At 44.9% G+C, this 14,528-nt stretch overlaps 1 protein-coding gene and 1 long non-coding RNA gene across 12 annotated transcripts in view; one reads left to right on the forward strand and one right to left on the reverse strand.

The window, feature by feature from the left end:
• amot (angiomotin) overlaps window positions 1-14,528 on the reverse strand; it is a 38,909-nt gene that overhangs the window by 5,430 nt on the left and 18,951 nt on the right. For all 11 annotated transcript variants that reach the window (XM_082548797.1, XM_082548787.1, XM_082548793.1 and 8 more), the window contains 7 exons: window positions 13,986-14,078; window positions 11,028-11,173; window positions 7,415-7,564; window positions 4,726-4,922; window positions 3,310-3,438; window positions 2,062-2,294; window positions 1,711-1,965 (listed from right to left, as the gene is read on the reverse strand). In XM_082548797.1, coding sequence (XP_082404923.1) covers window positions 1,711-1,965; window positions 2,062-2,294; window positions 3,310-3,438; window positions 4,726-4,922; window positions 7,415-7,564; window positions 11,028-11,173; window positions 13,986-14,078 — 1,203 coding nt within the window. The remainder of the gene's footprint in view (window positions 1-1,710; window positions 1,966-2,061; window positions 2,295-3,309; window positions 3,439-4,725; window positions 4,923-7,414; window positions 7,565-11,027; window positions 11,174-13,985; window positions 14,079-14,528) is intronic.
• On the forward strand, window positions 4,936-7,029 carry LOC309715602. Its single transcript, XR_014279245.1, has 2 exons — window positions 4,936-5,553; window positions 5,664-7,029. It is a non-coding gene; the product is annotated as an uncharacterized lncRNA (long non-coding RNA).

Here is a 14,528-nt window from a genome sequence, read left to right on the forward strand (position 1 = left end):
CCGAGCAGGTACTAAAATGTGATGTCATCAGACTGCATGCCACTGATTGGCTGGTTAGTGGCATCACTCCATGAGTCATGAGAGTGTCTCGTTCATGAAAATCTAAACTTTTATTAGATGGGTAAAGAATTGTGCTTCTCGTGGTCTGAGAATCCTTTAGGTGCTTTCTGGGAAACTCCAGGTGAGCCGTCACCTTCTACTGAGGAGTGGGCTCAGTCTGATGACTCTACCATACAGGCCTGATTGGTGCTGCAGAAATGGTTGGACTTCTGGAAGGTTCTCTGTCCACAGAGCAACACTGGAGCTCTGTCAGAGTGACCATCAGGTTCTTGGACACCTCCAGCTCCAGGTAGAGTCCTGGTGGCTCCAAATGTCTCCCATCTATGGATAATGGAGTCCACTGTACTCATTGGGACCTTCAATGCTGCAGAATCTCTTCGTACCCTTCTGCAGACCTGTGCCTCGATACAATCCTGTCACTGAGGTCTACAGACAATTCTTTGGACTTCATGGCTTGGTTGGTGCTCTGACACCTGTCCATGGTTTGGACCTTACAGAGACAGGTGTGTACTTTCCAGATCAAGTCCAGTAAACTGAATTTACCACAGGTGGACTCCAGTCAAGTTGTAGACACATCTGACAGATGAACAGTGGAAACAGGAAGCACCTTAGCTCAGATCTGAATGTCACGACAAAGGCTGTGAGTGCATTTCTTTGGCCTGCAGGAGAAACCTGAAGAGAACCCATGAAGCCTCACAGAGAACATGCAAGCTTCACACAGAACGGCCCAGCCGACTGGTGGATACAAATCCAGGTCACCCTTGTCTTGAGGCGATGGTGCTAACTCTGCGTCACTGTGTTGTAGAAGAACAAGCAATATTTGCTCCTCAGCCCTTCTGAGATTATGATTTTTGTCAATTTTATAGTGCACTACGTAAAAACAATTAAAGGAACACTGACCAGAGTACAGCAACTGGTCAGGTAAACTTCTGTGACGTTGATCTGGTCAGTGGTTGTAAATCAGGGTCAGCTGCTTTGGTGTCAATGAAATTGACAACAGGTGCACACGTAGAAGGACAGGGATGGTTTTCCCTCCTCGTATTTATGCTGGTGCAGCAGGTTCTGGGTTCCTCCTGGTGCACAACAATCTCCAGCCTCAAGTGACAGTGTCATCACTTGAGGCTGGAGATTTCTTAATCCTCCAAATTGATGACCAATGACTGACTCACCTTACCTAAATCCAATAGAGATCTATATCTGTATCTATATGGATGTATTTTTGGCCTTTATTGAATGGGACAGTGAAGAATCGACAGGGAGGGAGAGAGCAAAGGGCAAAGGGCCGTCTGATGTGTTAATGTTTTTTTAATATGGAAGAATGAGACGTCTCAGAGGTCCAGTTGACCCTGAACCACAGGGGTGGCTTTGCAAAGCCAGCGAGCTCGTCCAGGCTGCATGTGGCGTTATCCTTGGACAGTCTTAGGTAATGTGTGGCAGATCTAAAGCATTTACAGGTATAGAATAAAGCGCTGTAAGCATGTGACTGTAAATGGGTGAGTGTGGCTTGTAGTAGAAAAAGCTCTTACATGCTCACTACGAGTAGAAACGCACTGTCTTTACTTTCCAGTGCACAAAAAGGAAGCATGTGGACTGACTTCTGTTGTGAAGGTAAAATATAGCTGGCTGTGAGTCTGTCACAAAGAGGCTGACCTGCTATGCGGTCAGGGATGTAGACGGGACTGGGACTGGACAGGCGAGCTGGCAGCGTCATGCTCTGCAGAGCCGGAGTGCTGGGCTTGCTGGTGTCCTGACTGTGGCCCTTGTCGGTCTGCGTGTAACTGTCTCTGCTGCCTGTCTTTGAGTGTCCTGCAGTCATCGGTGTAGAAGGAAGGACCGGGGAGGGAGACGACGACATCGACTCCGTCCTGAGAGACTCCATGCGAAACTCGGGACCGAGCAGAACCCCTGGAGGAACATGAGAACAAGTGCTCCTCAGAATGAAGTCATGTACATGAAATAGTCACATGGGCTAAAACCTCTGCACCGACTGCTGCTTCTTACCCAGACTGCCCTTCCAACTCGTGTCCTTACGTTCTTCAGTGATTGGAGAGCTACTCAGTCCCAAGTTGTGAGAGAGCAATCCAGAACCACCCGTGTTGGAGATGGACATCAAGGACTTGGAGGGCCTCATGGCAGATGGTGCATCAGACTTAACAGGCTCCTTCCTAGAGCGCTGGTGAAGCACCTTAATCATGGCGTCCTTCTCAATGATCTGGGCGTGCAGATTCTTTATCCTGGATCAGAGCAGACGCAGCCACAGTTAATGTCTGGCTGTGACTGAAACTAAATCATGGATTGATTTTTAAAATAAGAAATCATTTATCATAAAATTACACTAAAAACAACTTAGCTCGATAGAATAAACACAATATGTACTTGAATTTATATAACGCTTCTCTAGTCTTACTGACCATTAACCCCCTGAGACCCAAACTCTTTCATGCATTTTTAATTTCTCTTTGCTATTTGGGCTGATTGGGGCCTGACGAATGTAAAACAAAGAATTATCTTTTTAACCGATTTTTGTTTCTTAGAAAAATTAGTTCCACCTATGAGGACATTTGATTGCTGTAGCTCAGGAGGCAGAGCAGGTCACCTACTGATCGGTGGTTCGATCCCTGGCTCCTCCAGTCTGCATGCCAAGTATCCCTGGGCAAGATACCAACCCCAAGCTGCTCTCTGATGCGTCCATCGGAGTGTGAATGTCGTTAGAAAAGCACTCAGTTTAGAGTCAGTGCTTGTGAGTATGGGTGTGATTGGGTGAATGTGGCGTGTTGTATAGAGCGCTGCGAGTACTCCGGGAGAGTAGAAAAGCGCTGCATGAGAATCAGTCCATTTACATTTGTTTTACACAGCAGTGGCAGGATAACGTCCTCGTAAGTGGATCTCAGGCCCTTGTAGAGCAAAATTTAGTATTGTGGTCTAGACAACCCAAACTGTGAAGTCCACATGTGGACGCAGGTCCAAGAGGGTAAAAGACACAAACCGCTGAGAAAGTTAACAAACAGCAGAATAAAGAATGAGCTTGATTACATACAAGATACAAAAACAAGTGCAGCCTGAATATAATACGATGGCTTCAATCTACGATGAAAGCAGGTACCGTGGTATGAAGTGGTAACACTTTTCTATACCCGAATGCTTTCACACCACAAACACAGCTCTGCACAGAAGCAGCCCATGACGCTCTCTCCATCTGTTTGCACACCCTGACATAATCAAACAGCCCTTTGCAGAGGAGCAGTTTACCTGCTTTCCATGTCCAGACAGCGCCGATTGGCCATCAGAATCTCCTCCTCTTCCTTCTGGATTCGAGCCTCCACTGATGTGTCGTAGCTGCTGCTAGGAGAGTGGCTGATCATCGTAGCAGACGTATCCCTGCACAAACAAGGACAGGAGTGGCTCACACCCATCCTGGGGTTTCTCTTAAACAGACTGTTGGTCCTTATTGTTCCGAGGATGACGACTGGATGATCGCATCAGGAAAACAATGACAGCCACCTCTCAGGTGAGCAGCAACCTTCTTTGGATAGGAGCTCCAGAACAGGTGTAGAGCTACAGTTTTAGGATGGGCCCTTGTTGGTAATGATGCACACTTTCTCTGTGCAATGGCTTTGGCCATATTGTACCTTCCTCCAACAGGTGCGTAATAGCATGAACTACAGCAGTGATTACACTTCTGACATTTTTAACATCTCAGGCAGATCATATTTAAACATTAAATATTTACTGTTATGTATTTGCTCTGGTTTAACAGCTGCCACAAAGCTACGAAACCAGAGTTTGTTGTTAAAAATGAAACAAAAAGTGAACTAGCAGCTTAAAGTGTGTAACTGCCCCATCAAGCCTGAGGCTCTTATTTCTCTGACAAGAAAACCTCATTTCTGCTGTTCGATACCAAAGAAATTTAAACTTTTACAAATTCTGCCAAAAGCTAAACGTGACTCTGCTCTGCTTCACTTCTGCAGCATCAGGTAATGTTCACGAGTCATGGTTTTCTTCAGTTTGTGATCTACTGCAGAGTATTTATTTATTTTATTTATACATAGATATAAAATATGGATATGTAGTGATAAATGATCATAATTATAGTATTTCTGACTGAGTCAAAATCGAATCAGATCAGACCTTGTGAATCAGAGTTGAATCGGTTATAGAAATCACTGATTCCCAGTCACAGCTGATGTTTGGTGGCCACAGACTGAAGGGGCAGCACAGCTGCTGCGCCTCTTGCCCAGAGAAGCTCAGATGGCTGTGAGTTTTGCGGGGCAGCTTTCCTATGGTCCCAGAAAATTGAGAGAAATGTTTTGTCCAAGTGACGTCTTCAGTATCCGCTAAATGCAGATTTCCCAACCTTATAGTACAGAAACTGACCTCACAGCCCACTGTTCATTCAGTCAGCTGGTTTCAGTCTTTGTGCAAATGTCCTGTTTGTAAGGTGGAAACCTGCAGTCAGCTGAGACTGAAGACGTCACCTGGATGAGCGAGGAAACGTTTCTCCCACTGAAAACGTCCAGATGAACAGAATCAGCCTTTTGGGATTTGCTTACCTGGATGACTGAGCACGCACCACGACACATCTCGTGTTTCAAGATCCTAACAACTAAGACAAGCAATAATGTTGCTGAGAGACCGTATGAAACTACGAAAACCTGAAACATGTACCTCTGAGTAGCAACAGACGCTGCAGCATCCAGGGCGAACTGCCTCATTACACTTTCCTCTAAATACTTCTGCTCCCACTTGGTCATGTCAGCCTCCAGAGCCAGGATCCGTTCCTCCTTCTCCCTCAGGTGTTCCATCAGAGCTGTGGTGTTGTATTCTGACGAGATCACACCGCTGGTTTGAGCACCACCTTGACGCTGGAAGAGATGTATTTGTTTTATTTACACACACACACACACACACACACACACACACACACACACACACACACACACTCTCTCTCTCTCTCTCTCTGCCGGTCAAAGGTTTTAGAAAACCCCAATATTTCCAGTTTTTCATTGAAAATTACACAGTTTAATGTTCCATTGCACTCTGAAATGAAAGCATGGTACAATTCAATTCAATTTTATTTATATAGCGCCATATCACAACAAAAGTCGCCTCAAGACGCTTCATAGATACAGAGAAAAACCCAACAAATAAGCAACTGGAGTGAAAAAATAAATCATGGAATCAGTTTATAGACCAGAGTGTATTTTAAACTTTGACTCATCAGAGTCGCCTCCTTTGGCAGATATAACAGCTGAACACAGCCGTGGCTTCTGTCTGCAACAGAAATCAAATCTTCTCCCATGTCTGCTGCAGACGTTCCATAAACGTGGACCTTGTAGCTGCTTTGCTTTCACTCTTCTGTCCAGTTCATCCCAAACCAGCTCGATGGGGTTTGAGTCTGGAGACTGTGCTGGACACTCCGTGTTTCCAAGCTTGGCACAGTTGGACTGTTTGGGTGATTATCCTGCTGTAGGATGAACCTCTGACTGAGCAGAGGCTCCTGCATGGAGCTGCAGAGGCTCCTGCATGGAGCTGCAGAGGCTCCTGCATGGAGCTGCAGAGGCTCCTGCATGGAGCTGCAGAGGCTCCTGCATGGAGCTGCAGAGGCTCCTGCATGGAGCTGCAGAGGCTCCTGCATGGAGCTGCAGAGTGCTGTGGAGCTGTTCTGGTTCAGGGAGCCTCTCACTCTGTACGAGTCACAGACCCTGGATCAGCAAACAGCCCCAGACCGTCACACTTCCTCCTCCATGTTTGACAGTCGATGCCACACACTGTGGATCCATCCTTCCACCTACTCCACAGCAAAGATCCTGCATGATGAACCGAAGATTTCAAATGTTGATCCATCAGTCCATGAAACCTTCTTCCAGTCTTCAGCAGTCCAATGTTTCATGGCCCAGACGAGCCTCTGTCTTATTCTGACGTCTGGCTTTCTTGCTGCAGCTCGTCCTCTTAAACTTGCAGCTCGAAGTTTCTCCTCACAGCTGAAACTGAGACTTTCTCACTACGACCACTATGAAGCTGCTTGAAGCTGATGTCCTGTGAGCCGCCATCACACAGCTGTTAACTCCCAGGAACGTGTGTCCGATTCAGTCGTGTCGTTGGGTCTGCAGACCTCTTCCTGTCACAGTTTGAAGGAAGCTGGACTCACTGACGCCTTGACTTTCTTTGCAGTTTCTCTGTAGGACAGACCTACATTTATAAGTGTTACGATGGTCTGTCTTCTACTGTTAATCGCCTTTTTGGAACAGCTGTAGGACTTAGCAGCACCAGCTTTCACGGCTGGATCAACCTCCACTGTTGCAGAGCAGCTTTAAATTGTTAACCTGTTTTTGTTCCCTGAAAAAGGCCATTTTCTGAAATGTGCATTATTTTTCAGTTTTGGGTAACCTTACCTTTTTTTAAACCTCTGGGAGGTCCCCACTTACCTTTTTACCATTTCGAGCTGTTCATTGGATTTGAACAACTTGAACAGAAATAAATAACTGGAAAAACTGGGTTGTTCTAAATCTTTTGACTGCGGGCGGTTTATCCTTCAAGCTCGGGTCCTCTACCAGAGGCCTGGGAGCTTGAGGGTCCTGCGCAGTATCTTAGCTGTTCCCAGGACTGCGCTCTTCTGGACAGAGATCTCCGATGTTGTTCCCGGGATCTGCTGGAGCCACTCGCCTAGCTTGGGAGTCACCGCATCTAGTGCTCCGATTACCACGGGGACCACCGTTACCTTCACCCTCCACATCCTCTCGAGCTCTTCTCTGAGCCCTTGGTATTTCTCCAGCTTCTCGTGTTCCTTCTTCCTGATATTGCTGTCATTCGGAACCGCTACATCGATCACTACGGCCGTCTTCTTCTGTTTGTCTACCACCACTATGTCCGGTTGGTTAGCCAACCAAGATCCTGTGGGTTGGAAGTCCAATCTCGCTCATACTGTATGTGAGGTATGTGTAGATTTAGTATTTAACAGACTTGCTGAAATATATATATATATATATATATATATATATATATATATACATCCTGCACAAAAGCCACCATTGCTCATGACAGCTTCAAGATGTCTCGAGCAAACTTTAAATGCGCTTGTGTGGTATGGGTTACATTTTATTTTAGAAAACTGTACCTGCTGATTCCAGGACCACTTGTAGCTCTTCACAAGCGGTCCTCGGCTCTCGACTAAATATTTTCACTCTTCTTAAGTATTTGTTCTGTATTACAGCGGATAACCAAATAGCATAGTTCACCATTAAACAATTGCTCAATAAGATCTTCATCTTCCAGTCATAAAGGCCATAATAAAGTGGTGACAAATTACCAAGAACTCAGCAGGTGGGATGGTGAGTCAGCACATGTGCTGTGTTACCTGTTGCATACGGAGTGACTCCAGCTCTCTCTCCAGTCTTGTACGAAGTCTGTGTTCAAGCTGTTCTCGCTTCTCACAGGCTGCCTGGAGCTGAGCCAGAGCCTGCTGCATCCTCTCCACCTTCTCCACGTAAACCTGCTTTTTCTTCAGCTGTGCACACACACGCACACGCACACACACACATTATGTTCCACCACTATTACAACCCTGTAATATTTTAGATTCTCATTCCCTGCATCATTATGCTCACTGCACATTCTGGTCCTCTCAGTGATTTACATGAAACAATTATTCCAATCATATGACATCACTGAATCTCCAAACAAATGTAAATCTGATCGATACACAGCCCATAGCAACAGCAGCTCCTGATCCATCACAGTTTACAGGTTTGTTGTGTGTGAAGCACAGAAACACAGTGATACGTGTTCTTGCTGCTGGTTGGCTGTAGTGCACAAACCAATGAGAACTAAAATCCAGTGAGGAAGTCACACTGTGGACATCATCATCATCAGTATCCAATGTCATAAAAAGCAGAAAAATAGGTGAATGCATGAGCATGTCATAGCAGTGGCTGTGACACTCGTGCTCATGTTAGTATAATGCTAACATGAGTGCAGCTGGCCCCCCTGGAAGCCCACAGTAATAAATTTAAAATTATGAGTTTGCTAAGTTACATATTTATAGAAATGTATTTATTAGGGGTGCAACGATACACAAAATTCACGGTTCGGTTCGATACTTTGGTGTCACGGTTCGATATTTTTTCGATACAAAAAAATGTTCATGCCTTTTTAATTTGTCATTTATTAAAATTATAAATATATATTTTAACTCAAAAGTACAGTTTTTAAATTTAACCCTAACCCTTGTGCGTGTTTTTTATTTTGACAGCGAATGCGCACCTGCGGACCACTTATGTGCAGCCCTGGTTATTTAGCTCGTCATATTGCAGCCACAGAAATTCTTTTGTCCATGAAACCATAAAGCTGCACTTTCTTTTTGCCTTATAGTCTGATTTGTCATAACTTCTCCGTTTTGTGGTAAGCTTTTCTTTGGCTGTCACTTCTTCACCCTGACCTGTCTTATTTGGCTCAGCAGAACTGAAATGCTTTTACACACTCACGCACATAAGCTCAGCGATTCTCTGCGATCAACCTCTCACATGTTTAAGCTGCGGGAGATTTCACTTGTCATGTTTGCATAGTAAGCTAACGATTAATAAGACGATGTCAGAGGAATTGGTGCAAATTATCATCACTCACAGATCAGTGCTGTCGCTCTCTATACACAGTTCGCACGATTGCAAAGTGAAAGCAAAAAACAAGCGCAAATTCAAACGCGACTTCAATATGTCACATATTGACAGTGGCTCACCGATGCCAATGACATAATTACCCAGCTACATTTCTGAAAGAATGCAGAAGCATTGACATATATTTTTCCTTCCTACAATAGCCCGACGGGCAGGGCAGAGAGATTTTTGTAGCCCGACTGGAAAGATCGCTAGCTCCGGGACGTCGGGCTAGCGATATTGCGAGCCCTGTATCTGATTGAGGAATCACTCATCTTTGGAAAAGAGAGTTTATTACAGAGAAATGTCTCTTTCCAAAATAAAAGCTATACTATCCGCTTCTTCTGGGCTATATTCTCAGCAGCATAAGGAGAATCACGTGCTAACAGCTGTCTAAATGACTCGGCTAAAGTTAGTAGCATGCTTGCTTTTTTTTGTCTGCTTCCACTTGTCTTTGCACTACGATGATGTCGGTGTAAATGTGCAGTCATATTCGTTGTGTTCCCACTAGTGCTTTCAGGTTAATCTCGTTGAAATGACCTTAACGCCACAACACGGCAAATCTCCGTTAACGAGCTACCGCCGATCGCTCTGTGCATGGGGCTAGACGGCCAACACGTTAACGAGCTAACTGCGCTAACACACTAGTTCACATCAATGTAATTAAGCATTGCATGGCACATCCAACATACTGTTTTACTTTAGTCCATGACTCGCTTACCTTCAGGGTCATACGTCACATGAAAACCAAAATAATTCCAAACGCCAGATCTGAATGAGGGTGGGGGAGGTCCATCTTGCAAGGAGAGCTTAACTTCTGTCTCGCTAGCTTGCCCTGCGCTCTTCCTTCTGTCTATGCTGTCTGTGTTGAGCGCTCAGTGGATCTGCGCTCGACAGTGCAGCCTAGGCGGAGTAGTCGAACGCAGATTCACTGAGCGCTCAACACAGACAGCATCGTCAGAAGGAAAGTTGATAAAATAAATTACAAATGTTGTATTGTTCGATACATATGCGTACCGAACCGAAAGCACTGTATCGAACGGTTCAATATCGATACGAATATCGTTGCACCCCTAGTATTTATATAAAAAGTGAATTAAAACTGGTAATTGGAGCTGGTTAGTTAGTGAGATCGCTCATTACTCTGACCTGAAGTCACTGCTCTCGTAGGGACGTTTGTGCCCCAGTGGCTGGTGGCTCACACACTGGCCTGGTAGCCATTGATAGTCAACAGCCTGTGATGGGTATGTTTTCTGAATAAAACGTTTAGTGGTGTGCAGACACTCTGCGATTTTTGGCCCATTGTGAGCCGATTTTTCAGTCGTGCGACCGTTTTGGTGATCGGTGAGTTTGGCCTTCATCGTGCGTCGTGTAGTATACGCCGGGTAACGAGAAGCGATTAACACCTCACGACCAGCTCCCGATCATCAATCGCTTGGTCGTGAGGATTTCAAACCGTCGTGAGGGTGTCACCGCAACTGCTCACACTGCGCACGTGCAAAGACATAAACGTCGCCTTTGTAACAGGGACTCAGCCAGCAGAGCCACTCCCTCCACGGTCAGGACCAATAAGATCATGAGCAGCTCCTGACAGGATACAAGATTTATCATTTTGTGCCTGCAAAACTTCTCCTGTTTGAGGTGAATATTTCTCTGTAATGAGGAGCAAACGTTCTGTGGAATTTGTGTGTGAATGTGTGAAAATGGAAAGCGTGCTCCTAAAACGTGTCCAGGGTCAAATGTGAACCTTGTTACTCATTAGATGAGCTCTGAATATTACCAGGCTGTGCTCAGAGTGTGACCTTAACCTGCCACGTTCTCAGAAACTCTTTCGTTTAGCTACACAAGCTTTATAGCTTTTTATGCACCGTGTTTAAGCTACAGCTTAGTAAACCTATCAGGAACAGATCAGTTACATCTGTAGGCTGATCCATTTCATCAATAGAAATAATTCCACTCTGATCGGCATAGAAACTCATTCCCAGAGGACAATCCTAACGTTTACATTTATAAATGACAAACTGCGTCTGCCACATCAGAAGCAAACAGGAACATCAGTCTGTACATTTATTTATCTCCTCGCACTGATCTAATGGCAACGTGAAGGATTTCCTGTAGAAGCTGTGCCTCATTGTACTCTTGGAGTTGTTTTTCTCAGAAAGTAATTAAAGGCTGATCTGCACCACTAAACTTACATGTCATATGTGTGTGTTGTTAAGTGTGTATTCTTCATACACAGCCCTAGAAAAGTGTTTACTCAACATCTATAAATGTAATGCGTCTAAGTCAATGAAAGCAGCGTAGTCAAAAACGCCACACCTCCTCCTCCAACTTGACGACTTTGGCCTGGGCGTTGTTCAGCGCCTGGTCTCTGATCTCGATGTGCCTTCTCTGGTCCTCCGTGGTCGAGCGCAGTGCGTTCAGCTCCATCTCCAGCTTCTCCTTCTCACGCAGCGTCTCTTTGTCTGAGCGCACAGAAGGACATGAAACACTGAACACTGTCCTCACCACAGCAGACCTCAGATACACACTCAATGACACATAAATGACTGACAGTTAACATTTGATGCCACACTAAACACAATTATGTCAAACATGGATCAGCCCAACATCTTATGTACATTTTATATTTGTATAATCTTATATAAAATGATAACTCGTTTTAATTATCACTTTCTTTCTTTGTTATGACAAGAAAACCATCCAGCTTAAGATAAACTCCTGACATGATACGACTGGTTAGAGCGTGCACTGTCCTCTGATCAGCTGAACTCTGTTTCACAGCTTCACCAAGTGAGGCGACAGCACTGAAGTTTCCAGAAGCTTCCTTATGAGTGATCGTTGGTGTTGTTGCTATGATGATCACACGAACTTTAAGGATGCACCGTCAAGCACTGAGAAAACGCAACATGTGAGTCTAACGAACACGTTCAAGCGTCCACTAGAAACGTAGTCAGTGAGCGCCAGGCTCCAAGCGCACATCTGTCAGCTGACAGTGTTTGCTGGCTCGTCCACAGAGAAACCCAACAAACCCGAGTAAAGTGAACAGGAGTCACTACTTTTGCACGTCCGTCGTTGTCTCTGTGTTCGGATACGCCCCAACCGAGGCAGGCACAGCAGTAGCAAGCCCCTCCCACAGATAAGGGGCTGATTCAGTACAGCATGAAAGGGACGGTTTCACAACAAAACAGGAACAACACACATTTCTCAACTTCACACAAAGGAGTGATGTCAGTGTATTTGTCAGAAAGAAAGGCTCGACACACTTTGATATGAACCCTGTCAGCGCGAAACCTGACAGGTCTCAGACAAACGCGCTTTAAATGAAGTCCACATAACGTCCCAAACAAGAATAATAACACTTTACACACAAACTGCTTCCTGACAGTTAGACAACCGATAAAATGAGGAAGGTTCACAGAATTTGTGAGGCTGTCTCTGATGTGCCAGGTTGAATTTCACAGTTTGTATCATGTTCTTAATTATTTTGAAGTTAATTGTGAGTCCAGAAACCCCAAAAGTAAAAAACAAAATAAAAACTTAGCAGGTCGAGTTTCTGCCCCGAATAATCACCTCGCTCTACTTTTTAATATCCAAACAGGGAACGCCGGGAATGCTGTAACAGTTCTTTCAGCACTGTGTGCTGTGATTCTTGTGCTGCCTGTTAATCATCTCAGCTGGAGTAGACTGGACCTCTTTTATTTAATGCGAGTCCTTTATGAGATGATTGAAGGTGGCTGCCATTAAAACCTGGTGACTTGCAGCATTGCCGTGTGAGCTCCATGGACTGCTAAAGATAATGTCGAATGAGTGAAAGCTGAGTGTGTTTGTGGCACCGATGAAGTGTAAAACACTGCTTTCACATCGGGGACATGCTGATGGTTTGACCACCAGCGAGTAGGGATGGGTATCGTTTAGGTTTTATCCGATACCGGTGCCAAATCGGTACTTTTGAAACGGTGCCGGTGCTCAAACGGTGCTCAAACCGGTGCTTAAAGAATGGAGAACACAAAATTGGTCCAAAAACCTCTCATGTTCAGCTGGTTTTTTGTAAAAAGATAACAATGTTAGCCTTTTCTGCAGCTATGGGGCATATATGGTATCACTCTTGGCTGGAAGCAGTGCTTAAACAATGGAAAAAACACAAACTTTGTCCAAAAACCTCTCATGTTTAGCTGTTTTCCTCTTTTTCTTTGGTCATTTTAGCCTTTTTGGCCAGGGTGAAGGGAGTATCTGCCATCAAACAAGAAGACAGCCGCATGTAGCTATGATGATGTTTGCTAATTCACCTTACATGCATTAATGTAATAACGTGGTTAGCCTACTCAACGTAAATTACACACGAACAACATTAAGCTACTCACACAGAGAAGAACGGCTGCTGCTGCCACCATCATCCTCATCATTTCTTCTACACTGGCAGGGCTAGGGGCCAGGACTCTCCTTTTCGTGTTTTTGGGGGATGTTGCATAACAGGCAACCCACCCGCAGTAGATGTGCTCGGTGTGAGGTCTCGCAGCAAGCTATCAAATACGGCGCATTTCTCGGCTTTTAAAAAAAACGCTATGCGTCGCCAGCTGTTTCATCAGATTTGAGGTGTTACCTCCTTTGACAGTATCACAGTATCAGCTTAAAGCACTTGTTGCTGCTGAGTTTGCATCTTTTGCTGTGAAGTACAGCCAGACTTTGACCGCTTCGCCTTGGACATTTTTAATCTGTAGCTCTGCTCTAAAAGAACGTACGTACCTGGCCCCGCCTACTATCCTTGGAAACGTAAAATGATTGGCTAGAATCTAAAGTGTATCACAGCTCAGGGAAAAAAAAGCACCGAAATAAAGCACCGAAATGTGCGCTGCTTTTCGGTCTGGTTACTACCGTTTATGTCAGAACCGGTGCCATCATGGCACCGGACACCGGTACCCATCCCTACCAGCGAGGGTCCGCAGGTTACGGCCCTTCATTTGGACTGTTTAATGAAAAAACTTACTGATACAGGTTGATGACAGAAAATAATCTGAGATGCTCACCTACATGGAACAGCTGAGTGTCAGACACAGTCTGTCCAGCTCAACAAGCAAGTCGTCCCGACATAAAAGAGTTGACAAAACTATTGTCTGCTTAGTTTCCATGTGGACACCAACAGGCAACAGTGATGTGCATCATCCTCTAATAGCCTGCATTCTGCTGACAGGTGTTATATTAGAAAATAATAATAATAACTCGTCATTATTCCTCAGGAAGGTTGTTGGTTTGATGCTGTCTATGTGTGGCACTTACTCTGTGTCAGGAGCTGGGAGATGGTTTTGCGGTTGTCCTCCGAGCCGTCACACTCCTTAGCAGCGAGCTGCTTATTAGCGGTTTCCATGCGCTCTTAAAAACAACAGCACATAACACAAAATCTTGGTGCCTGGGTATACACACATACAGCACAATGCATTTCAATGACACTGGTATGACGTTATCATTGTGCCTCTATTCTGAGCGCATGTAAAAAAACAAAAGAAAAAAACCAACAACACGCAAAAAATTATTTGGAGGGAAGAAAAGTTTAATGTCTCAATGCAAGAAATGTATTCCAGTTAGGGCTGGGCCATATCATACCGTCCACGGTAATACCGGTGTAATGTTGGGCAACGATAAGAAAATGAAATATGGCGATAGAGTATGGGTAAAACGCACATGCACAGTGCCTTTGTTTTCATACGCACATGGAAGGAAAAAGCATGGCGGCGACGGAGAATAAGAAGGGCGAAAGTGGATCGTTGAATGAAACGATGAACCTGAACTGGTTTGTAAAAATGCTGCAGCTTCACTGGTGGA

The sequence above is a fragment of the Aulonocara stuartgranti genome (assembly GCF_965226115.1).
Source record: "Aulonocara stuartgranti genome assembly, chromosome: 10".
NCBI lineage: Eukaryota > Metazoa > Chordata > Actinopteri > Cichliformes > Cichlidae > Aulonocara > Aulonocara stuartgranti.